This window comes from Phalacrocorax carbo, chromosome 10 (genome assembly GCF_963921805.1).
Source record: "Phalacrocorax carbo chromosome 10, bPhaCar2.1, whole genome shotgun sequence".
NCBI classification, from domain to species: Eukaryota; Metazoa; Chordata; class Aves; order Suliformes; family Phalacrocoracidae; genus Phalacrocorax; species Phalacrocorax carbo.
Window position 1 is genome coordinate 18,105,697 of NC_087522.1, and position 27,513 is coordinate 18,133,209.

At 60.2% G+C, this 27,513-nt stretch overlaps 3 protein-coding genes across 7 annotated transcripts in view; all 3 read left to right on the forward strand.

The window, feature by feature from the left end:
- The window catches only part of WDR90 (WD repeat domain 90), a 30,480-nt gene extending 25,384 nt beyond the window's left edge, over positions 1-5,096 (forward strand). For 2 of the 3 annotated variants that reach the window (XM_064462139.1, XM_064462141.1), the window contains 6 exons: positions 52-232; positions 720-850; positions 1,873-2,016; positions 3,165-3,284; positions 3,809-3,893; positions 4,658-5,096. In XM_064462139.1, coding sequence (XP_064318209.1) covers positions 52-232; positions 720-850; positions 1,873-2,016; positions 3,165-3,284; positions 3,809-3,893; positions 4,658-4,842 — 846 coding nt within the window. In that variant the 3' untranslated portion in view covers positions 4,843-5,096. The remainder of the gene's footprint in view (positions 1-51; positions 233-719; positions 851-1,872; positions 2,017-3,164; positions 3,285-3,808; positions 3,894-4,657) is intronic. The other variant, XM_064462140.1, reaches the window with a different exon arrangement.
- A 73-nt stretch (positions 5,097-5,169) lies between these two features.
- On the forward strand, positions 5,170-18,814 carry RHOT2 (ras homolog family member T2). Of its 3 annotated transcripts, none has more exons than XM_064462145.1 (19): positions 5,170-5,278; positions 5,740-5,798; positions 6,972-7,053; positions 7,162-7,205; positions 8,506-8,559; positions 8,979-9,031; positions 9,566-9,674; positions 10,126-10,227; positions 10,711-10,809; positions 11,271-11,379; positions 11,660-11,780; positions 12,613-12,697; positions 13,848-13,993; positions 14,080-14,180; positions 14,253-14,383; positions 14,844-14,924; positions 15,131-15,253; positions 15,361-15,560; positions 16,934-18,814. In XM_064462145.1, exons 1-19 carry the CDS (start codon positions 5,242-5,244, stop codon positions 17,049-17,051), a joined length of 1,854 nt encoding a protein of 617 aa, XP_064318215.1. In that variant the 5' UTR covers positions 5,170-5,241; the 3' UTR covers positions 17,052-18,814. The 3 variants fall into 3 exon arrangements, with proteins under 3 accessions (XP_064318215.1, XP_064318216.1, XP_064318214.1); XM_064462146.1 differs by having other exon boundaries at positions 11,660-11,735; positions 15,358-15,560; XM_064462144.1 differs by having other exon boundaries at positions 5,171-5,278; positions 15,358-15,560.
- Positions 18,815-21,114: 2,300 nt separating this feature from the next.
- RHBDL1 (rhomboid like 1) lies at positions 21,115-26,906 on the forward strand. The gene is made up of 8 exons (XM_064461235.1): positions 21,115-21,167; positions 23,351-23,509; positions 23,773-23,997; positions 24,539-24,687; positions 24,766-24,878; positions 25,172-25,272; positions 25,781-25,841; positions 25,936-26,906. Exons 1-8 carry the CDS (start codon positions 21,129-21,131, stop codon positions 26,205-26,207), a joined length of 1,119 nt encoding a protein of 372 aa, XP_064317305.1. The 5' UTR covers positions 21,115-21,128; the 3' UTR covers positions 26,208-26,906.
- Positions 26,907-27,513: the final 607 nt, after the last annotated feature.

The window sequence follows — 27,513 nt, forward strand, 5'->3', positions numbered from 1 at the left end:
GTCCTGCTCTCTTCACTGTGTCATTGGGTCTCTGCCCTGGTTCCTTTGTAGAGCTGCCAGTGCATGGCCTGGAAGCCTTGTCCTGTCATTGCATGGGGAGCTGAGAGCCAGCATGTAGCAGCAGGGTACAGCGATGGCACCATCCGTGTGTTCAGCATTTCCAGGACAGAGATGGAGCTGAAAATGCACCCCCATGCCGTTGCACTGACAGCAATCTCCTACTCCACAGACGGTGAGGCTTCCTGTTACAACAGTGGGGAGACGCTGCTCTGGGAAGTGTGGGTTCGTTGTGCCTGGGTTACCCTGACCTCCAGCCGCTCTGCGTGCTGGTGACCTGCCCAAAAACCTGGGGCCAGATTACCACAGAATTTATTAAATAAGAATAATATTATTTATAACTTATATCAATAAGCTTTGGTAGCTCTGCTAGCTGAAAATATGGTAAATAGGAAACAGGAGGTATATTAGCAATGGTATACAAAGGGGTTTGGGTACAAGAAGCATTCCTTTGTGTCTTCCTGCTTAAAATCTGCAGCGGCTCTTCTTCAGTGTGGTGTTTTAGTGGGTGTCTCTGAGACATCTCATCTTACCCAGTCCTTCACTCAGATGTTCCTAGCCTTTCACAGTATTTTGGGACAGTGGTTTCCCACAGTCTTGGGCCTTTCTCCTATAGGATTTTTCTTCTACCAGAAGTGTCTTTTTCTCTCCTCTGCCCACAGGAGAAATGATCTTATCGGGGGACAAGGATGGGCTTGTGGCTGTCAGCAGCCCTCACACCGGAATGACTATCCGCATCCTCACTGACCACAAAGGCTCCCCCATCACTGTTCTCCAGTGTACCAGGAAGCAGGTGAGACCTCACCCTCGCCCTGGCGCTGTGCAGGAGCATGTTCCCCATCTGTCACTGCACAGCTATGGGAAGCAGCAGCAGTGTGGCTGGGTCAGTCAGTGAGCTTGCTTTGTTGTACCCTGCCTTTCCTTTTCAGTCCCTCATCCCCTCCAGTAACTTCTGTTCAGTTTTTCTAGCAGTGGGGTAAAGCCGCAGGCATTGCAGGTGCGATCCCAAGTAAGGCTGTGCTGGCAGGCGGGGGCATGTTTTGTGGCTATTTCAGACACCCTGCACACAGATGTGCTATGTGCCCATGCTGCAGGCTCTTGGAGAGCAGTGCCCCTTGAGAGCAGCCCAGGCTGTGAGCATTCAGCCCCTGCGCCCCAAGGAAGGAGCGAGTGTGCTTTCCCTGTGTTGCTCCTTGGCAGCCTGGCCTCCTGTGTGTAGCTAGCTCTTTGTACTGCTCCTCTGTGGAGCTAGGAGGGACTTGGTTGTGTGGCAGTGTGATGGTTTTAGCATCTCTTTTGTCCTTCCCTTCACTGAGAGTCTTTTTCCTTTGTGCAGCAGAAATGAGAATAATTTTGCCTTAATTTCTCAGACTTTAAAGTCATTCACGCTGCAAGGCTGTGTTCCCTGGTAATTCTAGACTTAGGGGATCCTCCTCAGTATTCGGTGAAGGATGTTGTTAAGGGGACACAGAGCACCTGCAAACTCTCCCCTACGAGATGTGCCAATCCGGAGGGCATTCCAGGGAAGAGATTTGTGCTGTTCAGACCAGGTGCTCACCCCTCCACCAGCAGACCCTTCTGCTGGGGCTTTCAGTCCAGAGCGTGCCGCTGGTTCTGGTACCATGGCTTTCTTGTCCTATTTTATTGAGATAAGTTACTTTAAGCACTGCCCAAATGAAGGTTAATCCTGGCGTTAATGCCCTACGGCATTAGGCCTGTGTTCCCACAAGCCTCTGCCCCACGCTCGTTCCAGTGGCAGCTTTCTTTAAAGCTTCTGTACTGCCAGAGTCACAGTGTTGCATTTATCTTCCGTAGTACCGTGACTTTGGGGTGGAAGGAAGTGAGCTCTGGCTGGCCACCAGCTTGGACCGGCGGGTCAGTGTCTGGGCCTCCGACTGGCTGAAGGATAAGTGTGAGCTCCTTGACTGGCTCAGCTTCCCTGCTCCTGCTGGCCCCGAGGTGAGCATAGCGCCTGCCAGCTTCTGCCTGCATGTGACATGGGTCACAGCACTCGCTGAGCTGGAGGAGGGATGCCTCAAGGCTCTGAGCGGGACAGGGCCAAAGAGAGTGTGTGTTTAGGAAAGTCATCTTCATTAGTTCTGCTGCTCATAGAATATCTTGTTAATGCACATTCTTGCATGTCGAAAGGCAGCAGGAATTATAGGAGTGCCTAACTGCCAGGAAGCACCAACTTTGTAAGTGAGGAGTCAAAAACTGCATCTGCAAAGAGCCGACACCCTTGTGCTACACAAAACAGCACAGGCAGCCGTGAGCACAGCACACAGAAGAGAGACCTAATTATGAGCATGCTGCTAACCTGACACTCCCAAAGAGCATAAATATTCAGAGGCAGGAGCCCAGCAATGGGTTCATAGAGCCAAGTACTCCAGCCCTGTGTGTCTGTGATGCTTTGCAGAACACTTGGGCTCCCACCCAGGTGTGGGATTTGGGCAGCAGGACACCTGCTAGAATGGGGAGGAGGGTTTGTATTGGAGAGGACGTGGAGACTGTCCCCAGTACATGTGACATTGGCATGCAGAAGGGAGCTGGGTCCTTGGCGGGGGGCAAGCAGTGGTGCCTCAGCCTGCCACCCTCAGCACCAAGCGCCATTCAGGCCCACAAAGCATTTGGGTTCTGCCAACATTTCTTCTGTTTGTTTCCAAAATGACAGATTTGCTGTCCGTGAAGGAAACTTGCTACAGGTATCCCCACAGTGAACTGGGAAAGTATTAAAGAGTTGTCTTCTGGGCCCTATTTTCTTGTGTTGAACTAATCCATAACCCAATGCCACCTTCAAGCCCACATAGGAATAATGCCTCAGTGGAAATTCAACCTATTGGACCCTCATGCATCCCTCTCCTGTGACAGTAAACAATTTGCTTCAGGTTTCCATGGCAGTGTGCAGTTGCTCCTTGCTTTCCCATGACCACCTCTGAGGTGGCAATGCAAGAGGGGAGAAAAAGCCCCCATCATACTAATTTCCTGCTGCTTGGACACCTGCAACCCAAGGGCTGGCATCCTTCTCTGCTCTCCTTTTGTCCCCCACTGTGTTGGGTCAGGCTGGAGAAGCTACCCTCAAATTTATTCCCTTTGGTTTTCTGCACCAGGGTCTCAGCAGCCTCCCGCCCAGCCTGGCTGCCTTCTGCCCTTGGGAACCCGGTACTCTGGTCTACGTGGGCTTTGGGATGCAGAAGGAAGCCTTGTTTTACAGTCTGTGCAAGAAACAGGTACTCATGCCCTGCCAGGGTGGCACAGGCACTCCTCCGCCACTGCAGGGCCGTGGCCGGGTCAAACAAGGTGCGGTGGGGGGAAGCAGTGCTGCCCTGTCCGTAAAGGCAAGTCTGTGGGGTGGGGTGGGATCAGGCAAGCAGCTGCTCAGGGCAACAGCTTTTCATCTCAGAAACTCTTGGGTCCAGCCCAGGTAACCAGTGAGTAGCAGGGACCTACCCCTGCCTCGGGCTGTGTCTGAGCAGGCTGCCAGTCCCCGCTGCTGCCCTGCTGCCTTTTGGTCTGTCAGGAGGGGAAGGCATTTGCTTTCAGGAGCACTAATAGTCTCCAAATTGTTGAGTTGAGTCTCCTCTGGAAAGTCGATCCCTTTGGCAGGTTTCCGAGCTCTGAGAGGTGCTGTACGTCTGTCAACCTCCCCTCTGAGAGGAGCCCTTTACCCTCTTAATGACTGTCACTGCAGCAGCTCTGGTCTCCTGCCCACTCATTTCTGAGATGTTGGTGTGTTTCTCTTGCTGGAGTGCAGGTAGTTGAGAAGATCTCTTTGCCTTACTTCGCCACATCGCTCAGCCTGTCTCCTGCAGCACACCTCATTGCTGTTGGCTTTGGCGGTGAGTACCAGAGGGTGGCGTGGGCTCTGCTGCCTCATCTTACCTTCTGTGGGTAGGGATCTCCTGTTCTTCCTGTGATTGAGGGGAACCAATGTCCTTTTTTCCTTTAAACAAGAGAGATGTGCACACACACCACCCCATGTCCTCAGACCCTGGGAGCTGTGGGTCCTGGGACTGGGGGTAGCTGCTCTGTTCTGGGCAGGGTATGCATCGGGCAAGGAGAAAGCACTGAGGAACACATAGATTTAGAAACAAGATGCATGATCCCAGTCCTGTTTGTCAGTGAGCAGGACTCATCACTTGAATGACTCCTTGGGGTTACAGGCTGCCTTCATCTCTGCTTACAAGTGAATAGCTCTGTGGCTGTGTGAGCTACAGCCCAGGAAGCAGATGGGACCTTCCCCCAGCATGGGAACAATCACCACCCTTCTCCGGTCAGGGGCACCTTGCTCCTATAGTCATTTGTATCTCCCCGCTCTGTCAGCGGCCCCTGAGAGCAGGGTGAACTCCACACCTGCCTCAGTGCTGTGGGGCAACTGCTGAGCCTGGGGCTGGGCACTATGGGGCGGGATGTAAGAGAGCAGAGTTGCACTAACACATGCTGCTGCATTCCTTACCGCAGTGTGCGGTCTGACGTGCAGCATGGAGCTGCCGTGTCACGCGCTCTCCCCACAACCCGCTGTCGGTTGCCCATTTGCTTTGGCAAGAAGCTGTACCCTATCACCCAGCTTATCGACGGTGGGGGTGAACCATGCTCCCGGCAGGGACAAGCCCCCCTCCTTTCCCTGCAGAGCGGCTCCTGCGGCTGCTGTGCTGCCCTGCCAGAGACGCCCAGGACTACGCTGGCCACGACGACGTTGTCCATCTCTGCCGCTTTGCCCCTTCCGGCCACCGCCTCCTCACGGCCTCCCACAGCGCCGTCCTCGTCTGGGAGCTCCCAGGCAGCTGAGCCGGCAGCGCCCTGGGCCAGCGGTGCTCCTCCAGCGGGGGAGGAAGGCCGGCCGCGTCCCCTGGGCCCGGCCCCGGCTCCCTGGGCAGGGCCCCGGCTTAGGCCTCAACCAGGCCCCAGCCACAACCTGCCCCCGCGTCGCTGGGCCGGCGCGCCCGCAGGCCAGGCCCGAGCGGTTGCGGATTTGCCGTTTGCTGTGGGTTTTTTTTCCGTTCGTTTTTTTGTTGTTGTTAATAAAACATCGAAAGCTGAAATGGGGACGTCTTAAGAGTGGTGCGCGCCGCCCTCGCCCGCCAGGGGGCGCCGCTCTGCCCGCGCCGCTCTGCGACGCCGCTCGCTGGTGTGGCCGGAAGCGGCGGCCCCGGGAACGGCCCCCGGAGCGGCGGCCGCGGCGCCGCCATGAAGCGGGACGTCCGCATCCTCCTGCTGGGGGAGGGTAAGGCGGGTGGCGGGGGTACGCCGGGGGCGGGCCCGTGGGGCGCCGGGGGGCCCCGCCGGCGGGGGCGGCCGGGCTCGCCCGCGGCCCCCGCCCCCGGGCGGGGTGTGGGACTGTGGCGACGGGGCGGGAGATGTTCCCCCCGTCCGCGACGGCCCTGGGCTCCCTGCTTCAGTTTCCTGGGTCGTTGCCAGCCCCGGGGGGCTCCCGTTTCCCGTGGTTTTGCGGGCGGGGCCCTTCCCGTGGGCTTTTACCGCACCCTCTCCGCCCCAGCAGCCCCGGAGCTCCCCACCACTGAAGGGCTTCATACCTCTTTACCGGCTTCTGCCCAGAGGTTTCCCGCAGGACAAGGGCACCCACTTCCCCTTCGCCCGCGGGCCAGACCAAGGCCGGGCGCTGGCTCTGAGCGTCTCGCTCGGGCTCTGCTGGGCTGGTGCCAACGTCTTCCCTTTCTTTCCTAGCCCAGGTGGGGAAGACATCCCTGATCATGGCTCTAGTGGGCGAGGAGTTTCCTGAAGAGGTGAGCGTGAGGTGAGGGGGGGGACCCGGGCTCCCCTTGCTGGGTTGCCCCGCCACTCAATGGTGAGATGGCTCTTGTCCTGGGCTCTGTCCTAGCAGCACTGGCCCAAGGTGGGGGTGTCTGGGAGGTGTCTGGGTGCAGCTCCCTGGGGGCGGGTGACCGCCACAGGTCTGGTTTGGATGTAGTTAAACCTGTGATGACCACACAGAACTGCAGTCGATAGGGTGTTTTCTCCAGTTTGTTCTCTCATCTCTGCCTTGGGGCCCCGTCTGCCCTGGGCAGGGTGTAGGTATCTCCCAGGGCCCTACTCCCTGCTGCTGTGGCCAGTTGGGGGTCTCTGCATCCACCAGCACAGCATGCCATGGGGCCTAGCCATGCCCTCTCTGGCATGACCCTTTGTTCCCCAGCTCTGGCCTCGCTCTGGCAGCACCAGCATAGAGCCCTTGGAAGCAGGTGAGCTGTGTTCCCTGCCCTTCTGTGCCTGTCTGGAGAAGGGCTTAGTGCTTTTAGCTGGACTGTCTGCAAGGAGCAGCATCCAGCCTGCCTGCGTGTGCCCCTTGAAGCCTCTGGCTCGGTGGCTCGCTGTTCCATCGCGGTTTGGATGGGGAAACAGGATCAGTCTGGCCATTGGATACCTTGTCCCACTGCCCATGGGCAGATGGTTCTCTCTGTGACGATTGCTCTGGGAAGCGTCAGCTCCCGGGGCTCAAGGGAGGACCAGCACCACACACCTTCCCATGCTTTTGCAGCAAATCTCAGACAATCAGCTTAGCGCTTCTCCCAGCTGTCAAGAGGTCAGGCTGGAGAGCTGGGGGAGTGCTGAGGGCTTATCTCCAGAGCTGTAGCGGGGGCAGCAGCGCTGACTTGTCTGAAAGCTGGCTTCCCTGGCAGGACTGAGCGCCGTCAGGAGCTGTGTCTCGAGGGAGGGCTCAGTGTCAGGAGGCAGTCAGAAGTTTCACTGCGGGCACACTGGCTGTGCAAGGGCTGAACTGTAGCAAGCCAAGCCACAGCTGCAGCCTGGTGGGCCAAAAGCAATGCATGGTTTGGAACTCATCCCACCCTGTCAGGGAGGGTGCTGGGCAGCGGCCATGTGGGGATCTGAAGTCCCTTGTCACCCATCCTCTCAGCTGTGTTCATCACAGCTGGCTGGAATGGAGTCGGCTGGCTTTGCAGGTGCCTCCTCGCGCGGAGGAGATCACGATCCCGGCTGATGTCACACCCGAGAAGGTCCCCACACACATAGTGGACTACTCAGGTAGGGCCCTGTCCCGCCTTGCTTCTGCCCTTCTCTGCCCAGCTGAGGGGAGCAGGAAGGGGTCCCCACTGTCAGGGCTGGTTGGTGACAGCTGTCTTCCCTGTCCAGAGTCGGAGCAGACAGAGGATGAGCTGCAGGAGGAGATTGCTAAGGTGAGCAGGGCTGGGTGGTGGTGTTGTGGGACAGGAGCCTGGGGTACCTGTAGCTCTGCAGCTGGCGAGTGACACATGGCCGCTTGCTCTCCCCATTAGGCACCTGGAGTTGCACAGGCTGTTGGTTATCTGTGGATTAATGCTATCAGTTTGTTTAGAGATGTGTTTAATCCTCTGTCTTGTAAGCTGTTTTATGTGGCTTGTCCTAGCTCTCCGGGGAGCCTCCAGAAGGAGAGCGGTGGGTGGCAGCTCACTGCCCACCAGGAGGTGGAGGCTGCTGAGCAGATCATGTGCTGTTAGCCTTGGGATGTTCCCGACAGACTCAGAAGAGGGGAGAAGCAGTTGCTGACCTTGGGCAAGACCCCCCCTGCTCCCTGCATTAGGTCCCTGTGACTGCCTGATGAAGCAGTGGCACAGAGGAATTGGTCTGGGAGCTGGAGGCCCCGGGAGCGCTGGGGAGGGAGGGACGAGGGCTCCCACATCCTTGAGAGCAGCCGTGAAGGAATAATCCAGCTGGCTGGCTGGGGTGGGCCCAGCTGCTCTTCTCTGGCCTGGGATTAGCCTCAGCTCTGCACAGAGAATTCTTAATTGCAGGCAATAAAACCATCTCTCCTCTGTGCATCTCACATGAGCAAACCTATTTAATCTCTTCACCTCAGTGGCTAACAGCCAAGGAGGTGGGCCAGTGGCCGCAGGAGTCCTGCTCCCTCCACTCAGACAGCAAGAGTATACAGAGGCTTAAAACGGCTCCAGGAAATCCTGCCTAAATCCTTGTGTGTCCTTGGGATTAGCACTAAACTCTCTCCTGAAAGGGCCAGTGATCCCTCCTGTCCGATTCAAATAAAGCATTGGTGTCAGCACTGTCTGCACGGGGTTGGGGAGGGGAGGAGGGCAGCAGCCACCAGCGCAGCGTGGGGCACAGGCAGAGCTGTTGACGGGGACAGTGAGGTGTGGGAGCAGGGAAGTGGGGTGTCAGACATGGAGGTAGATGTGCTCATGGCAGCTCCCAAAGCAGAGGAGCCAGTCTTTGCCCTGAGCAGCCCATTGTAGAGCTCGTGCTGATAGCGGCTGAGTCGTTGCTGTCAGAAGGCCGTGCGTACGTGTGTTTGTGTACACACATGCGCTCAACTGCCACTGCCGGGTTTCAGTGCAAGCATGACGGCAGCGCTTGGGGCTGGAGCTGCCTGGCTGCAGGGCTGGCCTGCAACTATGGCAGGGATGTGCCTTGGGCTCAGGCTGCCTCCCCACTGCAGTGGGTGCGCCACAGGAACCCTCACTCACCGCCGCTGCTCTCTTGCAGGCAAACGTGGTCTGCGTGGTGTACGATGTCACCAAGGAGGCCACAATCGAGAAGGTAACAGGTCCCTCACCAGAGCCCTGAGCAGCCCCGCTCCAGCAGCAGCACCAGAGGGGAAGGGGTTCCCGGCACTGGGTCCTTCCCAGCTGCCCTGGCTTTTTGGTGTGGGTGGGTACTGGTGCCCCTCAGCCCTCTGGGGATTTGGGGTTTGAGAACCCTGCAAGCAGAGGCAGGCTGAGCACAGCCCAGGCTTGCTCCCACCTTGGCTGTTGTCCTCACGTGTTGGGGGGCAATAGGCTTGTTGCATCCTCCTGCTGGCATCCAGTATCCCTGGGTCTGCTCTGCCTGCTGGTGCAGGGGAATGCCGGGGAGCAGATGGCTGCAGGGCCCTGCTGACTGCCACGGTGCCTGCGCTGGGAGCTGCCTCTCCCTCCCCAGGCTATGTTGACAGGCCTTTCCCTGTGCTCTTCTTTCAGATTCGCACAAAGTGGATCCCCATGGTGAATGGGGGAGTTGAAAAGGGCTCCAGGTACTGTCTGTAGTGTGGGCCATGGGTGCAGAATTGGGGGATTCTGGAGACTGTGGGGTCCCTACCACCTTTGCATCATTCAGAGGTTGCTCAGATCAAACCAGCTTTGTGGATTGTGGCTAGACCACTTGTGGCAGAAGGACATGGGGGCTTTTCTCCCTCACAAATCTGAGCTGAGGCAGGGGGCCACAGGAGGAGGTTCCTCCCCTTCTTGATCTCTTCTCAGCCAGGCAGGGAGAGGAGGCTGCCAATGGAGTAAGGGAGCACAGAAGCCACAATCTGTGTGTGGATTGCTTACGCAGAAGGCTCCTGAACATATTGTTGCTGGGTGAAAGCGTAAGCAGGATGAGGCGGTCTGTTTCTCCAGATGGATGCTCCCAGCCGTGGGAGGCAGGAAAGCTGCTGTGGTCCTTGTGGAGGAGGGTGGGGAGGCTCCCCAGCTTGCTGCCTGGGAACATGCGTGGCTGGGGCAGGGCCAAGACCAAGAGAGGGGTGGCCTCACTCGTGCTGCCTGACACTGTCTTTCTTCCCCAGGATCCCCATTATTTTAGTGGGAAACAAGTCTGACCTGCAGGTGGGGAGCTCCATGGATGTCATCCTGCCCATCATGAACCAGTTCTCGGAGATTGAGACCTGCGTGGAGGTGAGGGAACTGGGGGCTGCTTGCAAAGCCTCCCTGGGGGGTAGGAGTGCTTGTCTGGCATGAGCCAGGGAGCTTTTGTGCTTGAGGAGATCTAATGTTTCTTTGCAGAAGTACCCCTATCTGGGGTTTGAAGGCCTGTGCTTTAGGCTTTCTGACCTTTGCCTTCCTCACAGGGAGCAGATTTCAGTGTCTGCCCACTCCAGCTCTCTAGCGATAACTGGTGTTGGTGCAGCCCCTGTTGCCTCTGGGGCTGTGGAATGGGCACAGCAAAGTCAGGGCATGAGCAGGCGGTTTCCCTTTTGTTTCTACCTAATGGTGGACAGACATTGCTTTGTGCTATGATGCACAACTTCTCTAGTGCAGAGAGCTCATATCATCCTCTTTCTGCCCCTTGTTACCAGCCTGTCACCTGTCCCTGCTCACAGGGCTGTCTCTTCCTTTGAATCCCCAGTGCTCTGCCAAGAATCTCAAGAACATCTCCGAGCTCTTCTATTATGCCCAGAAAGCTGTGCTGCATCCTACTGCCCCACTCTATGACCCAGAGGAGAAGCAGGTAGGAAGCATTGCTCACAGCCCCTGGCGGAGTCTCCTTCCCATCACAGCGCTCTGGTCTGGTGCTGTGCTTTTGCCCCTGGGTAGGCGGGTGGAAAGTTTGGGCCAAGGCAGCCAGAAGGGGAAAGCGGTTCCCAGTGGGGGAGCCAAGAGGGGGAAACAATCATCTCCCATGCTTAGCGTGGCCAGCTGAGTTTGTGCAGGCCAGAGAGATCTGCAAGGAGTGGGGACATGTTGTGGTAGAAGCCCTCATGCTCCAGACCATGTGGCAGCCATGATGGGAAGAGTCCAGCAGAAACCTTCCCTGTGGGCCATCCTGCGTCTGACTCCCACCTCCAAGGTGGATGTAGTACTGGCCTAGCTGGACCATGCTCCCAGCCGGTGCAGGAAGGAAACCACTCTGCGCACAGGGTTTCAGGAGGCAGGAGGAAGGGCCAGGCTGAAGATGGTGTCCTGTTTTGTCACCATGGTTGGTCCCTTGCAGCTGAAACCTGCGTGTGCCCGAGCCCTGACACGGATTTTCAACCTCTCGGACCAGGATAACAACCAGATCCTTAGTGATGATGAACTCAACTACTTCCAGGTAGGGCTGGCTGCAGAGCTGAGATACTCCCCAGTCCCTTGTGGAAGGCCCTTGTGGGGTCCCCTTTCCATCCAATACCAGACAGGAAGGTTGCCCCTCTCCTGACATGGCCATGCTGTTTGCATTCAGTACTTCTGCTGTTGCACAGCTAAAGCACTGTAGGGTGCATCTCGGAACACATGGGGATCCACAGGTCTTCCATCTTCATGAAGCTTGGCTCGAGTCTGCTCTGCAGTGGGAAGAGCAGCAGGCTCTAGAGATGTTAAGAATCATATGTTATTGGGATGCTTTAGAACAGGGGTTTATTCAAAGTCTAAGGCAGTCATCCCTGAGTTGGGTGGATTTTCTCTCCTAGAAACACCATATCCTTGCCAGGGGAGGGGTGCTAGTTGCTAGTGAGACAGAGGCTTGTACTGTCTGTGTGCTTTGCTGACAATGACCTTCTTTCTCTTGGGAGGTAGAAGTCCTGTTTTGGAAACCCACTGGCTCCCCAGGCGCTGGAGGATGTGAAGATGGTTGTGTGGAAGAACACCACAGATGGGGTGCAGGACAACGGCCTGACGTTGAACGGTAACAGCACAAGGGCTGCATGTCACTTCCCAGCAAGGGGTGGAGGGACCCATCTTCAGCACATTGTGAGGGGCCCCATCCTTGGGCTGAGCCTTCTGGCATGCTTTCCAAGCCTAGTTAGTCCCTCTTCTGAAAGCAAGCCTGAGCCTTCTGCGGCTACTAGAGATCTCCGTCCAAGCAACTTCTTTTCCCAGGAAAAGCATGGTCCTGAGGAGTGGATCCCTGAGGCTGAGTGCTCAGTTGGCCCCACTGTCTCTGAGCTGCCTGATCTCTCCTGCAGGCTTCCTCTTCCTCAACACACTCTTCATCCAGAGGGGCCGGCACGAGACTACCTGGACCATCCTTCGCCGCTTCGGGTATGATGACGAGCTGGAGCTGATGGATGACTATCTCTACCCACAGTGCGTATCCTGCCATGGAGTGGGGCGGGCAGGGTGTGACATCCCCAGGGTGTGCAACTCAGGCTCCCCAGCACTTTTGCTGGCTCCTTTCTGCAGTCTGGGGTCTACCCCGTTCCACAGCTGAGGCTGAATCCGCACCCTTACGTCATGGTCCTCACCTCCCCCTGTAGGCAGGGGCTGACACACAGGGTTGGTGACAAATACAGTGGTCCTTGGAATTGCTGACTGTGCTGCTGGCTCTGATGTAGGCCGGCAAGGAGTTGGGGAATGAAGGCCTGTCCCTGACTTCTCTTGACATCAGCAAGGGGTTTTTGAAGGGTATTCTGCCTCTGCCTGAGCTGAGGCAGAACGGATCTGTCAGGAGCCGCGAGCTGTCATCATAGCCCTCCCAGCTGATTCTGCAGCTGCTGTCTCTTCTCTGCTCCCTGCCACTCTGGAGGTGGTGATCTGGCAGTAATGAAAGGGTTTGGCTTGTGAGCTGCCCCATCCTCTCCTCAGACAGGCTGTGCAGGGAGACAACAGGGCCCATGCAGGTGGAAAGCCCTCCAAGGATAGTGCTGTGCCCTACTGAAGCCCTGGACATGAGGCAGAGTGAGGGCTACATCATCTCCCTGGCTGCTTGGGCAGTGCAGATGTCCTGAGGAGATGCCACTGTGCACCCTCAAGGGCTTCCTCACAAAACGGGGGCTGTGTCAAGGAATACCACTGGTCTTGAGCAGGGGGGCAGCGGGGAGCTGTGTGCTCTGGGTGAGATCTGGCTTGGCCGAAGACCCGCTCACACACTGCCCTTTTTTAAGGGCTTGAGGAGGCTCATTTATGTCTCTTCTGACAGGTTCCGCCTTCCACCTGGCTGTTCCACAGAGCTCAACCACTTAGGCTACCAGTTCCTGCAGCGGCTCTTTGAGAAGCACGACAAGGTGGGCAGCACGCAGTAGGGCTGCCTGGGGAGGGGATGCGGTCTCCTATGCCTGCACATTTGGGCGTAGCTGCTCTCCTGTCCACCCCGCTGTTCCTGGGAGCAGACATAGTGCCAGTGATGGGCTTTCCTCTGCCGCAACACTCCGTTCACAGCTTCTTGCTGAGGATTTGAGTGCAGGAGGTGGTCACAGCGAGCTGTAGATAGTCTGATGGCAGCAGCATGTCAAGGGCATGGGGTTGCAGTCACTACCCTTCATCAAAGGGCAGACAGTAAAGTTTGGGCCTTCAGGGGATGGGTCTGAGTTAACATCACACTGGCGTAGCCCCATGTAGTGCCTGGCTGCAGCACGCAGGGTGGCAGGGAAAGTGGGCACAGCTGCTGGCCTGCATCCATGGACCAAGCACAAGCATCTGCACGGCTGCCAGCCCTGTGGAGGGGGTGCCAGGCCAGCGAGAGGGAGAGAAAGCAACTGATTTTTGCCATACTCTGCCTCTTTGGAGAGTGGGAGAAGGGGATGTATTGTATCTGCATGCACCTGCTCAGTCTAATTATTCAGATGTTAATGTGCGTCTTGGGTATGGCAGATCTGTGACCACAGGGAACTGCAGCACAGGGTCAATGTGCATCCCTGTGTGCTCAGGCAGGTCCGCTGTGGCATGGCCATGTGGCACACCAGCCTGAAGGTGCTGCCTTGGCATGTGGTTAGCTCGTGGCCTCATGGCTGCACAGAGACCTTGGATCAGTTACTCTGCAGCGTGGAAGGCCAGACTGGACCGATGCAGGCTGCTGCAGGGTGGCTGGCCCCCCACAGAAGCTCAGGGCTGTGGCATGAGTGTGGACAGGTCCACCCTGGTAGCAGCGCTGGCACTGGTTCCAGCTGCAATCACAGCAGAATTGGCCTGTCTCTTGTGCAGCAATGGGAGTCCCTGGGGCACAGGCTCTCTGCACACTCGCAGCTCTAGCCTTGCTTGCAGTTGATTTCTGCCATTGAAAGTATCCCTGTGTCATCCTGCAGCAGTGAGCAGGGTGGCTTGTGTGCCAGGGACCCTCTCTGGACCCTGACAATGCTTGGGGTGGCTGCAGAGAGCTGCTGGTGTGTGCAAGGGCTGTGTTCTACCTCAGCTGCTGACTTCCCTGTGTTTTGGCAGGACCAGGATGGAGCCCTCTCCCCCACAGAGCTGCAGAACTTTTTCAGTGTCTTCCCCTGCGTGCCCTGGGGCCCCGAGCTCTACAACACGGTATGCACCACTGATAAAGGCCTGCTTTCCCTGCATGGATTCCTCTGCCAGTGGACGTAAGCTCAGTTCCTCTCCCCTGCCTTTAGTCACATTGCTTAGCCCTTGCTGACCTTGCTGGCTTCCCGGTGCACTGTCTCTCCAGGCTCATGGCTTATCTGGATGTGCGGCACTGCCTAGAGTGCCTGGGCTACCTGGGCTACCCCATCCTCTCGGAGCAGGACTCCCAGACACAAGCCCTCACGGGTACGGCCATGCCCTCTCCTGCTGTCATGACTTAGGCCCCTCCTCTTGCTCACCGAGCCTTTCTCCTGCCAGTGACCCGGGAGAAGAGGATTGACCTGGAGAAAGGCCAGACCCAGAGAAACGTCTTCCTCTGCAAGGTGCTGGGAGCCAGGGGCGCAGGCAAGTCCACCTTCCTGCAGGCCTTCCTCGGCAGGAGCCTCGCGGTGAGTGGCTGCTCCCCTCTCCAGCCATGCTGTGGCAGGGCATCCTGGTGGAGCAGGAGGCAGAGCCATAAGGCTGTTGAGTGGTCTGCCGCATGATGGCACCTCCCTGCCGGTGGCCAGGCCCCAGCGTCCCAGCAAAGGGCTTCATGCACTCCTCTGTGCCAGCAGTGCCAGTTGCTGTGGCTCTTGCATCTTTAATTTTACCTAAGGCAGCGGGCCCACTCCCTCTGCATGTCCCAAGGATCTGGAGGGGCTGTGCCTCTCCTGGGCAGGCATATCTCCCTGAGGTGATGCTGGCTTTTCCTGCTTGTTATGAATGGCCCTGCATCTCGTGGCAGGCTCCGGCTGGCCTTCGGGTGGCTGTTACACCACGGGGCTCAGGGCAGCGTGAAATGCTCCACCTTCCTCATGCACTGCCCTTGTTCCCTGCTGTCTGAGATGGTGTTTTCATCGGTGGCAGGCCCAGAGGGGGAACCCAGGAGAGCCATCCTCCTACGCGATCAACACGGTGCAGGTCAACGGGCAGGAAAAGTATCTTATAGTAAGTCAGGGAGAGGGGGGAATCACTGCTGTGTCTGGCTCACAGCAGGGCTGGGCTGTGTCCCCACATATTGCTGCAGTGCCATCCTGGCACCCCTGGGCTGGGCTGTGGCTGTGGTCATGCTGGCATAGTCTGTGTGCTGGTGACAGCACACAGATCTCTTTGAGATGGTGCTATGCCGCGTGTCCTTTCCCCTCCTGCTCCAGCTGTATGAGGTCAGCGCCGACACGAAATTTGTGAAGCCGTCAGACACAGCCTGTGATGTCGCCTGCTTCATTTATGACCTGAGCGACCCCAGATCCTTCAGCTACTGTGCCAGTATTTATAAGGTAGCTGGCAGGGCCCTGTGGGACTTCAGCTTTTACATGGCAGCCCCACATCTCCCAGGGGTTGGTCGCTTACCCTGCACTGGGACTTCTCTCTGTCTCTGTAGCAGCACTACATGGACAGCCAGATCCCATGTGTCTTCGTGGCCTCCAAGACAGACCTGCCAGAAACAAGTCAGCAGCCCGGGCTCTCCCCCACCGAGTTCTGCTACAAGCACTGCCTCGCGCCACCCTTCCTCTTCTCCTGCCACAGCCAGGGCCCACCCAGCACCACCATCTACACCAAGCTGGCCACTGCCGCCACCTTCCCGTTAGTATCCTTCCCGTGGAGGGCACTCTCAGCTGGGAGCAGAGCTTGGGGAGGGGGGCTGCGTCTGAACCCTGCCTCCACTGCATTGCGTTTGGTTTGGTTTCTCTCTAGCTCTTGGGTCATCTGCTCATACAAGTAATTAAAACAAAAGGGCTGCTTCTTCCCCTGTTCGGAGAGGATGGAGGCTGTCTTCTGCCTTGTGTGTCTCTCCGGCAGATTTATTAGATAGATCCTGCCACAGGAGTTTTTATTTTTGAAGCCTAAGATAAAAAATGCTGAAGGGGAGTAGCCAGCCTAGTTTGCCAAGGCCCGCAGAGGGGAGGTGGCAGCTATTTTCTCCTCATGAGGTGGATCAGAGTGAAAAACAGGTCAGTGGAGCGAGACCTCTGTTCACACAGCCTTCCTTTGGGAAGGAACTGCACGTGAAAGGGGTTGGGTAAAAGGGTAGGGTGGCAGCCAGGCCGGTCACGGGCGGCAATGGGACATCTGATAAGGAGAACGTGTCTGCGTGTGGCATCGCACTCCTTGAGGGGCAGAGAGGGCTGAAAGCTGGGGGTCGGCACAATGACGACCAGGGAGAACATGTGGGTGCTTTGGAAGACAGGATGTGATTACTAGTGAGTGGTTTTCCCCCTAGCTTCTTTTCAATAAACAACTTTATTTTTAGAGCTGACACTTTTTTTTCCCTCTGCAGTATTAAAATTTAAATATTCTTAATATATCTTAGGGTATGTGGTATAAATAAATAACAGCGTAATGGAGGGACAGGGATTGGCTGTTCTCCCCTGATTTAGTGGAGAATGAATAATGGATATGTCTTTCCTCCTCGGAGAGGAGCATGTTGATGCAGGACAGCATGTGTTCAGGAAGGGAACATGTACGCTTGGGCAGGACTGGGCCCCTTCCCTTCCTGCCCTTAGGTCAGTGCCACTGGCTGTGCCAGCATCTCCACCTGCATCTGCTTCTGGGTCTCGGTGCACTTGGGGTTGTAAAAGCAGCTTGACCTAGAAAGGAGCATACATACCTCCTTGCTCATACTAATTATTTAGGTGTTGGTGTGCTATTTCCAGACCATGGGAGGGTAAAGTCACATCCGTCCCACCAGCAGGACGGGGAGCCATCATTTGGCTTGGTGATGATGCTGGGCAGCGGGTGCTCTGGCTCATGGGGCCGGGGAACCTCTCGCTGCTCTCTGCCTTCAACTGAGCTCTATCCCCCAGCCTGGAGCCATGCCATGGTCACTGTCCATCCCCCGAGGGACAGCCCAACCTCCCTGCTTGGGCGGGAAGCACTCCGGGCTGCTGGGGAGCTTGGCAATTGTGCAGCAGTCTCTGTGCACCTTGCTCATGGGCCTCTTCTCTCTTTCCTTGCAGCCACTTGAACGCTGTGGAGCTGGGAGCTGCGTCCTTCTGGCTCCGGGTGGCTCTGGGGGCGACGGTGACTGCTCTGGTAGGGTTCACGCTGTACCGTGTGCTAGCCAAGAACAAATGAGAGTTGCTCTCTACCCCGTCCCCTCCATGACACCAGCCTCTCCCTCCTGAATGACACCCTGGTGAAGGGCTCTGCCTCAAGGTGGTCCCTGGTGGGAAATATTCCTTTCCCCCCAGCCTCAATTTCAGGACCAGTGAAACCGGACTTCCAAGCACCAGCAGGATAGATCACCTGGCACCGGCCAGCCTAACCCTTCCGGCCTGTGCCACCTCCTTGCCCACATGGCTCCTGCCCAGCCATGGCAGCAGCGGCCAGGCAGCTCTGCCTCACCAGCAGCTGGAGGATTACCCCCATCTTTTATTCTGTTAATGTTTTTTTAACATTTGTTTTTAAGCTAACGTGAGTGTTTCAGTATGTGTTGGGCCAGGCACATGCCTTCCCCAGAGGGCTGTGCTGGTGCCCTCAATTCTGGGGGGCAACACTCCTGGAACCCCTGGGTCTTCCAGCAGCAGCAGCAGAGCTGTCCAATGGGCTCATGGCTTCAGCCCCCCAGGCACACCTCCATCCCCAGGGCCTGTTTCCCTCTGCCAGCACTGGAAAGGCAGCCATGGAGGGCCAGGCACTTAAACCCCCCTAAGCCCCTGTGTTCTGGGGCCACTCCTGGCCCTGGCTGAGATGCTGCGGCTACAGCCCCCAGACCTGGGCTGCAAGGGGAGGGAGTGATACCCAGGACTTGTCCCAGGCCCTTTCTCTCCTGTTCCTGTGCAAAAATACTAGGTCCTGCAGCGTGCCAGGCTTTCAGCCCATCTCCCCTCCTCCCCTGCATGGCCCATCCCTACCCACCCCTGCCCTGGCCACCAGTATAGTATTCGCAGGAGCCCTGGTAAGCTGGGGAGGGTTGTAGGGTGCCCACTGCTTTCCTGAGGGCAGGCCACAGTCCTTCCCTGGCAGTGCCATGGCTGAGCTGGTGCCATGCCATATACTGGCATACAACCCTTGTCCTGCTGTCCCCTCCGCGGGGCTCTGGCTGCACTGAGGCTGTCCCAGAGTGCGAGGCTGGCTCTGGGTGTTGCATCTCCTAGTACAACTGGAAGCTCTTTCCTCCCCTGTCCCCTACCTGCACCTGAGCCAGCCTTAGCTGCTGGGCAGCTGCCGTGACTTCAGCCCAGCTCAGATCCAGGGCCATAGTCCCACAGTGTCCCTGCCTCCGAGTCCCAAAGAGCGAGGCCAACCTGTGCTGGCCTCCAGGCTCAGCTCACACCCAGCCCTGGGCTCCCATCCTGCCAGGGGGGAGCCCAGGTCAGCTCCTGGCTCAGTGACACTAGCTCTTAGGCTTTTCAAGCACACTCAGGGTAGGTTTCTTGCCGGGCAGCACCAAGGTACAGCTGGAGCTGCTTTTCTGTATGTTGTCTGTTTAAACTTATTATTGTGTCCTGGAGCCAGTGAGGGGGTTGAGAAGTCACTGGGTGGCAGCCAGCATTTCTTACTGGGGCAGTCATAGGGTGGTGCCCCCGTTCTGCCTGTGCCCGGTCCCCAGCGCTGGCTGAACAGGGGGTCCATGCCAGGGATGCTCTGCCCGTCAGGCACCAGCTGCCATCATGCTCGCTGCCGGCCCATGGTTTATGGCACTGCGAGGGCCACCTCCCTGGTGTTTCCTTATCCCCTCTCCATGCCCGAGCCCACCGCACTTGGCTCTGCTAGCCAGGTCCTCGTCTGGTGGTCTGACCCTGCTCCTGGCACCGGTCCAGGTCTGGCAAAGCCATACCGTTTTAGGAGGTTTGTTCTCTACATGAAAATAAATTTTTACACACCTTCCGCTTGCACATTGTGTCCTGCGTCTCCTGGGGAGCAGGACTCCTTGCCCCTGCTGGGGCTGCACGAAGTCCGGGGCTGTGGTGTAAGTGAGGAGACCCCAAGGGCCTGCGCTGCCCACCCAGTTTGGGGGCAGTTACAGGGATTTAGGGCAAAAGCTAAAGCCCAGTCCTGTGGGGCAAGGCTCGGGGCTGGCCTGGGGCTCATTGGTGCTTGGGGATGTGGATGCCTCTGCAACAAGTGCCAGCAAGTGGGGAGAGACAGGGAGGGAGGTGGTGGGTCCCCATGTCACTGGCAGGAGCTCGTGGGCAGGGGGAAACAGGAGGCTTGGCTGTTCCTGTGCCCCTGGAAGTCGTGGCTCTGCGTGCCTGTCCCCACTGGGGTTAGGGGCTCCTTGCTTCCCTGCAGCCACCTTCCCCGCGAGCGCCTGCAGCTCCTGGGGCCGTGCCGCCTCCCTTGCCTTCTCCCTTTTCCCTGCAGCAGCTTCTCCCACGGCTATTTCTGTCTCTGCAGGCTCAGCCGCGGGCACTGGGCACCAGGAACACAGGCGCAGCTGAGGAAAAGGCTTTTCCTAGCATCTCTCCAGGGCCTCTGCTCTGAGCCTTGATGAGACCAGACTGCTCCTCTGTGGGCAAGGGGGTCCCTCTGGGCTGCCGAGGTGGGAGAGGAGACCCTTCCCTCCACGGCAGACTGGGGTGCCTGGGGAGGGACGGGGAAGGAGCACAGCCAGTACCACGGTGCAGGGTGGAGGAGGCGATGCCAAGGTGAGTGGGATGCACAGTGCTCCCTCGTGAGTCCAAAACAGGCTGGGCCCGGCAGAAGCAGCAGGCTCACGTGCCACGGTGCATATTAGTAGTGCCAGTTTGCTGGAGCTGCGTGCGCTGTGCCGGGCAGGGGATGCCCGTGGCAGGGCTGCGGGAGCTCACCCATGACCACATGCAGTCCCTGAGGAAGGAGCCCAGGCACTGCCTTGCTGCCTGGCATCTCTGCCTGCCCTGTGCCAGCCCGCAGCACCATGGCGTCTTCCATATGGTACCTGCTGCCTCCCAGCCCCCCCATGCCACGGCAGAGCTGTGAAGACCAGAGCTCCCCTTGCACTCGCAGTGGGTCTGAGCTGCAGCCCAGGGGAGTGGGGATGACGCCGGGACTGGGTGGTGGGGACGCGCCACCCCACAGGACAGAGCGCAGAGGGGTCTGGGGGCTGCAGGGCTGGTCTGGGTGCTGCTGTGCACATCACGTAAAGGGTGAAAGTTCAAGGGTATCCAGTGCCAGGCTGCCCCCCGTGCTCTGTGCTGGGGCAGGTGCCAGTGCTGGAGGCACTGCATGCCCCGTGCCAGGTGGAGGGAGCACCCATGGGGGACGCACATGGACCTCGGCTGGCCTGTGGGTGCCAGTGTCAGGATGGAGGCAAAAATTTGCAGATGCCTGTGCGATATTGTGCAGGTGCTGGCATGCTGGACCCGTACTGGGATGCAGGTGTCATAGTGGGATGTGAGTGCTATGCCAGAATGCAGGTGATGTACCAGGATGCGGATTGCTGTACCAGTATGCAGGTACCGTACTGGGATGTGGGTACCATACCAGGATGTGGTACCAGTCCTGGGATGCAGATGCTGTACTGGGATGCAGGTACCTGTACTGAAATACACATACCCATACTGGAATGTGGGTTCCAGTACTGGGATGCAGGTACTGGTACTGGGAAGCAGCTACCGTACCATGATGCAGGTACTGGTAATGGGATGTAGGTACCAGTACCAGGATGAAGGCACCAGTACTGGGATGCAGGTACTCTACTGGGATGTGGGTACCACACTGGGATGTAGGTATCAGTACTGGGATGCAAGTACTGTACTGGGATGTGGGTACCACACTGGGATGTAGGTATCAGTGCTGGGATGCAGGTACTGTACTGGGATGCGGGTCCCAGCACAGGATGCAGGTACCAGTACCAGCCTACCTGTACCACCCTGCCGGTGCTCGGGGCCAGTTCCCTCCCGGGGCCGAGTCCCGGGACCAGGGCTGCCGGCGGGGTGGGTCCCGGTTCCGCGCGCGCCGGCGGGGGCGGCGCGGGGGGTTGGAGCTGCGCCGCGCCGCGCGCTGCGGCGGGGGCGGCTCCGCTCGGCTCCGCGCCCGCCCCCGCCGCCCCGCTGCCATCGGCGGCTCCCGGCGCCGCCGCTCGCCGCTCGCTCCCGGGCCCGCCGCAACGCGGGGCTGGCGGGGAGAGCCGACCCCCCCGCCGCCCCCGCCGCCCGCGCCGCTCCCCTGCCCGGCTCGCCGGCCCCGGGCGCGGGGGAGCGGCGGAGCCCGCCGCCCGCCGGGTGCATGGACAGGAGCTCCCTGCTCCAGCTCATCCAAGAGCAGGTGAGAGCCGGGGGGGCCCCGCCGGGCACTAGGCACCGCTCTCGGTGGGGGGGAGACACGGACGGAGGGGTACGGGCACCGGGCTCCGCTCCGAGGGGGGGCCGCCGTGCACCGGGCATCGCTACCGGGGGAGGGATGCTTGCATGCACCGGGCAGGGCTGCCGCGCAGCGGGCAGCGCTGCCCGGTGCCTGCCAGACCCGCTGGCAGCGCTGCCCGCCCAGGGCGGGTACCGCACTCGGCGGCCCTCGCTCAGCTTCCCCCAGTGCCCCCCATCACAGCCCCGGGGGACCCCGGCCCATTTTTGGCGGCTGAGACCGCGTAACTCAGCTCACTTGTGGCCTCGTCCTCGCCGCGGTGCTCCCCGCTTCGCCTGCCCCGGGCTGGGCCGGGTGCACCCTCAAGGGCGAGGGGTGCTGGGCAGCCGAGCCCCAACACCTGCGGTGGTGCCGAGTCCCAGCTCTGGGTGTGGGATGGGGCCCCGGGGCTGCCGTGGGGCTCAGCCACCCCGGTGAGGTTCGTCTTCACAGGGGGCTGCATCCAGCCCCGTGACCTGATTGCAGGATCAGGCCGTGGAGCATTAACGCTGCGTAGCGGTGGGCTCCGCTCCGCTGGCAGGATCAGGCCCCAACGCGTTAGCACCCGCTGCATCCCGTCCCCGTCCCTGCCCGGTGCTCGGCCCCGAGCAGCTCGGCCATCTCGTCCCTCCGTCCCCACCCAGCCCAGGCCGAGCCAGCAGCTTTCCCCTGGGGGTGGGGAGGGAATTTATTGGGGGTCAGGATTATTAACGGTCCCCCCTCACCCCCGGCTGGCTCCATGACCTTGGCCAAGTCCCCCCACCTCCCTGGCCTGGGAGCCGTGGTGCTGTCCCCCATGTCACCCCTCCATTGGGTGCTGGGGCTGTGTGCACCTCCAAGCCCTTTGGGGATGAGCAGCATCTTCCCCAGGTGAGAGCAGGACCTGGGGGAGCCTGGCAGGGCTGAGGGGCTGGGTGGGCTGAGGATTGGGCCTCCCGGGGGGGCTGCAGTGGGTCAGAGGGGCTGGGGTGGGGGGAGATGCACCCCCAGAGTGTAGAGGGGCTTCTGGCCACTGTCAGGGCTCCCTGGGGGCCGGTGAGCTCAGTGTGCACTGGTGCATGGGTCAGGTCCCGTGTGGCACACGCACGTGGCACCTGTGGGGCAGTGTGTGTGGCTTGTGGGGTGCAGGGCATGGGTGGTGCTGGGGTGCTCTGAAGCCCCGATGGCTGGGGCTACTCCCATTGGCTGGCAGCTGCAGCGAGGCTGTAAGCACTGCCTGCACCCCGCATCCTGTACCCTGCACCCTGCACCCCGCATCCTGCACCCTACTCCACAGCCCATATCCCACACCCTGCACCCACACTGCCTCGGGCAGGGACTCTAGGCAGCTGGACCGCACCTTGGGAACGCGGCTTTGGCTGTTCCCGGACAGGGTGCACACCGGGGTGGGCGTGTGACCCTGTGCTCCCAGCACTCCCTCTCCTGCCTGTCCCATGAGGACGAGTTTCCTCTTCCACATTTCATTCCCTGGCAAAGAAAGGAAAAAATCCAACACTATTCACAGGGTAAATCTGTGGGGCGCAAAGTCCCAGCCACCCTCGGCAGGGCTCGAGCTGTGCCCTAGCCATTGGTGCCCTCTCCCTGTCTCCATTGTCCTCATGCCACCCCAAGTTCCTCATCTCCATGAGCAGGACCGTGTGGGGTACCCCATGGTGTGGGGTGCCTGGAGGGCTCAGGGTGCCTGGTCAGTGCCAGGAGCCCTGGCACAGGGTGTCCAGCGTGGTGGAGCCCAGCGTCCAGCAGTGAGGGCACGTGAGAGGAGGAGGAGGAGGAGGAGACCAGTGCCAGGGCTACGCGTGTGTTTAGCTTCGTGGCTGCCTGGCTGGCAGGCTGCCGGCGGCAAGAAATAACTGAGTGGGAGAGTGTTGGCTGTGCCGTGGGGAGACAGGATGCCAGCACGGCATGGGGCACCCACCTGGCACGGAGCACCTACATGATGCGGGATACAGGCTGGGTGCGGGTTGTAGCCTCCCTCACAGAGGCAGGAGCCAGTGTCGTGGAGTGGCACATGATGCCGCCAGGCTTGAGGCCAGGGTGAGGGGTCTCCCCCACAGATCAGGGAGCCTCAGCCCTGTCATCCTGGTAATGCCCCATGCTGTGTCCCCCAGCTTGACCCCGAAAACACTGGCTTCATCGGGGTGGAGACGTTCGCCAGCCTCGTGCACAGTCATGAGCTGCCCCTGGATCCTGCCAAGCTGGACATGCTGGTGGCCCTGGCACAGGGCAATGACGAGGGGCAGGTCTGCTATCAGGAGCTGGTAGACCTGGTCAGTGCTGGGGGGCCACGGGGATGGGTTTGAGCGGCTGGGTGCCAGCCCAGGGTGGGCATTGGGCACCTCCCTGTGCCCCTGGGGAGGGGGGCAGACATCGGCGGTTCCCAGGAGCCCCTCTGGCATGGGTTGATGGCATGACCTTGGGGTGGCTTGTCAGGCTGGTCCCACCGGGGTGACGGTGATGGGCAAGGGGTGGCCACAAGCCCACTGGCCCAAGCTGCCCCTGTGGCCCCCACGGGCATGGCCTCTCTCCGCAGATCAGCAGCAAGCGCTCGAGCAGCTTCAAGCGCGCCATTGCCAACGGGCAGCGAGCCCTGCCCCGCGATGTGCTGCTGGACGAGACTGGCCTGGGCTTCTACAAGCGCTTCGTCCGCTATGTGGCCTACGAGATCCTGCCCTGCGAGATGGACCGGCGCTGGTACTTCTACCAGCACCGCACGTGTCCGCCCCCTGTCTTCATGGCAGCCGTCACCCTCACCCAGGTATGGGGCTGGCACCTGAGCTTGGCTGAGGTGTCCCAGTGCCCATGGGGACCTGGGGTGGAGGGGAGAGGTGACACTGGTTGTGATGTCCCCTTGCCCATATGGGGCCCTGGACCCAGGGCTGGGTGGACATGTCATCCTGGTTGTGATGTCCTGGTGCCCATATATGGTCTCAGACTCAGGGTGGAGGGGAAGGTTGACCCTGGTTTTGATGTCCCAGTCCCCATACAGACTGAGAGGCAGGGTGGAGGCCATGGGTGACCCTGGTTGTGCTGTCCTGGTGGCTGGCAGGGGCTCAGACCCAGGGCAGAGGGGACAGGTGACTCTGGTTGTGATGTCCTGATGCCGATATGAGGTCTCAGACCCAGGGCGGAGGCCACAGATGATCCTGTTTGTGAAGTCCTGGTGAACATGGGGGGGGGGGGCTCAGCCCCGGGGCAGAGATGCCAGGTGCCCCACATCCCAGCACCCTGCCCCAGGCCAGAGGGACGGGTGGGGGTCTCAGTGGTACTAGGGCTGACGGCCATGGGGTTTGGTGCAGATCATCGTGTTCCTCTGCTACGGGGCCCGCCTGAACAAGTGGGTGCTGCAGACCTACCACCCCGAGTACATGAAGAGCCCCCTGGTCTACCACCCTGGGCACCGGGCACGCGCCTGGCGCTTCCTCACCTACATGTTCATGCACGTGGGGTAGGTCCATGCTGGGGGGGGGGGCACCCGGGGCTGCATGGGCTGAGCCACCGCGTGTCCCCTCCTGTGCCCGGGCAGGCTGGAGCAGCTGGGGTTCAACGCCCTCCTGCAGCTGATGATCGGGGTGCCCCTGGAGATGGTGCACGGCATCCTGCGCATCAGCTTCCTCTACCTGGCCGGCGTCCTGGCAGGTGGGTGCATGCCTGGGGGGTGCTGCTTTATCGGTCCCCTGCCTGGCTGGGGCTGCAGTCCCCATCACCAGCCCCGGGGAGGGTGCGGGGAGATTCACCCCAAGTTTGCTGGGGATGCAGGGCTTCACTCACCACTTGCTTGGTACCACCCCACACCGGCACAGGCGCTGCCAGCATCACTCGCCCCAGGGAGGGCTGGGGGGCAATGCAGCCCATAATTAATTAATGTGGACTGTAATTAATGAATGCAATGGGGTGTGAGACCCCATGCTGAACCATGCCCATGCCCGCAGGCTCCCTCACCGTCTCCATCACGGACATGCGGGCCCCCCTGGTCGGGGGCTCAGGGGGTGTCTATGCGCTCTGCTCAGCCCACCTTGCCAACGTTGTCATGGTCAGTGCTGCTGGCGTCGGGGGTGGGGGGGCATTGGGGGTGTGGGAGGGTGGGCAGCATGGCGTGACACCGGGGCGGGGGTGGTGTTGGGGAGTGCCATTGTAGGGTGGGCAGAATGGTGTGGTATTGGGTGGGGTGATACTGGGGAGGTGGCACTGGGGGGGTGGGGGGGTGCCACTGGGTGGTGTTGGAGAGTGTAGGCAGCATGGTGTGACATTGGGGGCAGTTGCCAGGGGGTGGCTTCAGGGGTGAATGCCGCTGGGTGGAGTTGTAGGGTGGGCAGCATGGTGTGACACGGTGGGGGATGCTGGGGGGTGGCACTATGGGGTGGGCACCATTGCAGGGGGGACCACCTTGGGTGGCATCACCCATGGGGTGGGTGCCAGTGGGGACCTGGAGGGGGCTCTATGGGGACAGGGCATAGCTCTGCTTGGGTACACGGGGGTCCCAGTGCTGGAGCATCACCAGTGTCAGCCCATGGTCCATCTGTCTGTCCATCCGCCCGCAGAACTGGGCCGGGATGCGCTGCCCCTACAAGCTGCTGCGGATGGTGCTGGCGCTGGTGTGCAGTGAGTACCCAGCTGTGCCTGACCCCTGCTGGGGGTCCCTATGGGAGAGGGGCAGGGACGGGGGTGCTGAGCACCTCCTGATGCTTTCTTACAGTGAGCTCAGAGGTGGGTCGTGCCGTCTGGCTCCGTTTCTCCCCACCGCTGCCGGCCTCGGGCCCCCAGCCCAGCTTCATGGCCCATCTGGCAGGGGCCATTGTGGGCATCAGCATGGGGCTGACCATCCTGCGCAGCTACGAGGAGAGCCTGCAGGACCAGTGCGGCTGGTGGGTCCTGCTCCTCTCCTACGGCACCTTCCTCCTCTTCGCGGTCTTCTGGAACATTTTCGCCTACGACCTCCTGGGGGCACAGATCCCTCCCCCCCCCTAACACCCCCCCACCCCAACCCCAGCCCTTTTTTGGTTGGCCAAGCCCGGTGGAGGGGGGGGGTGTCCCGCGCGTGACATGGGGACAGGCCACCCCCCCTGCCCGCCTGCCCCCTCGGTGCTAGCAAGCGCGCCGCCCCCCCCACCCAGGGGCTGCGTTCCCCCTCCACCCAAAATGCACCCTGGCAAGCCCCCCCCTTCGCTGTGCCCAGCTCCCACTCCCCCTCAAGGATGCTTCAGCTCTACCCTGGCATTGCCAACCCCCCCACCTGGGGTGCCTGTGGGGCGCGGGATGTGCCCCCCAGGAGGCAGCCAAGCAGGGGGAAACCACCCCCACTTGCTTCTGTATCCTCTTTCCGGGGTGGGGGCCGACTCGTTGCCCCCCAGGACCTGCATTTTCACACCAAGGACTGGTGCCAAAATAGGAATGATTTATTTTTCTATACCAAAATAAATATAAATGAGAGAATACTGTGGGGAGAGCCCAGCAGGAAGGCAAATCAGCTGAGATTGGCACAACTCATTTCAGCAGTGCCCTCGGCGGCGCAGCCAGCCCCCCCCCCCCGTATCCCGGCCCCTCCGCTTTGCTGCCAGCCGCCCTCCCCGCGGCGGGGGGCTCACCCCGGGATGGGGGCGCGGGGGGGCCCCCTGCTCCAACCACCTCCCCACCCCGACCTTTTTGGAGTATAAATAAATATTTTGCACACTGCCGGGGCCTGCGTCTCTCGGGGGGGGGGGGAAACGGGGGTTTTGGGGTCCCCCCCATCTCTGCTTCGTCCCTGCTAGTGCAGTGAGGGTACCGGCGCCGGCCGGCAACGGGGGGGCGCGGGGGATGGACGGGACACACAGGACTTACTGGAGCAGAAAACCCCGGGATGCGGGAGCCGCGCCCGGCTGGGCGCCGCGGGGCTGGCTGCCCGGGGGGGCGGGGAGGAGGCGACTGGGTGTGCTGGGATGTGGGTGGCTGCAGCACGGGCGGGGCACTGCTCCACCCCACCCCACCCCACCCCATCCCCCCCGCCCCACATGCTCCAGCGAACCTACCTCTGCCCCCCGCATCCAAGCCCCGCCCCCGCGCATCTCCACCTCCTCTCTGCACCCCCCACAGCACCCCTCCTTCAACTTCCCCCACCCCCACCCAGTCCCCCCCCACCGCCCCCCGCACTCCACAACCCTCTAAGTCCCACCCCTCCCATTCCAGTCCTCCCCCATCCAGCCTCCCCAATACAGCCCTACAAACCTCACCCCCGCCCCGACCCTCCGCTCCCAGGCTCCGCCCTCCTCTCACAAACCACGCCCCTCCGCTCTCC

What these genes read in the sequence shown, in the direction of transcription:
- RHOT2 (XM_064462144.1), top strand. Translation starts at nt 5,242, where the DNA reads ATGAAGCGGGACGTCCGCATCCTCCTGCTGGGGGAGG. An exon ending in GCGAGGAGTTTCCTGAAGAG is followed by an intron (nt 5,799 to 6,971) that starts GTGAGCGTGAGG and finishes CTGGCTTTGCAG; the next exon opens with GTGCCTCCTCGCGCGGAGGA. An exon ending in TGCAGGAGGAGATTGCTAAG is followed by an intron (nt 7,206 to 8,505) that starts GTGAGCAGGGCT and finishes GCTCTCTTGCAG; the next exon opens with GCAAACGTGGTCTGCGTGGT.
- RHBDL1 (XM_064461235.1), top strand. Translation starts at nt 21,129, where the DNA reads ATGGACAGGAGCTCCCTGCTCCAGCTCATCCAAGAGCAG. An exon ending in CCTGGCCGGCGTCCTGGCAG is followed by an intron (nt 24,879 to 25,171) that starts GTGGGTGCATGC and finishes CCATGCCCGCAG; the next exon opens with GCTCCCTCACCGTCTCCATC. An exon ending in ACCTTGCCAACGTTGTCATG is followed by an intron (nt 25,273 to 25,780) that starts GTCAGTGCTGCT and finishes ATCCGCCCGCAG; the next exon opens with AACTGGGCCGGGATGCGCTG.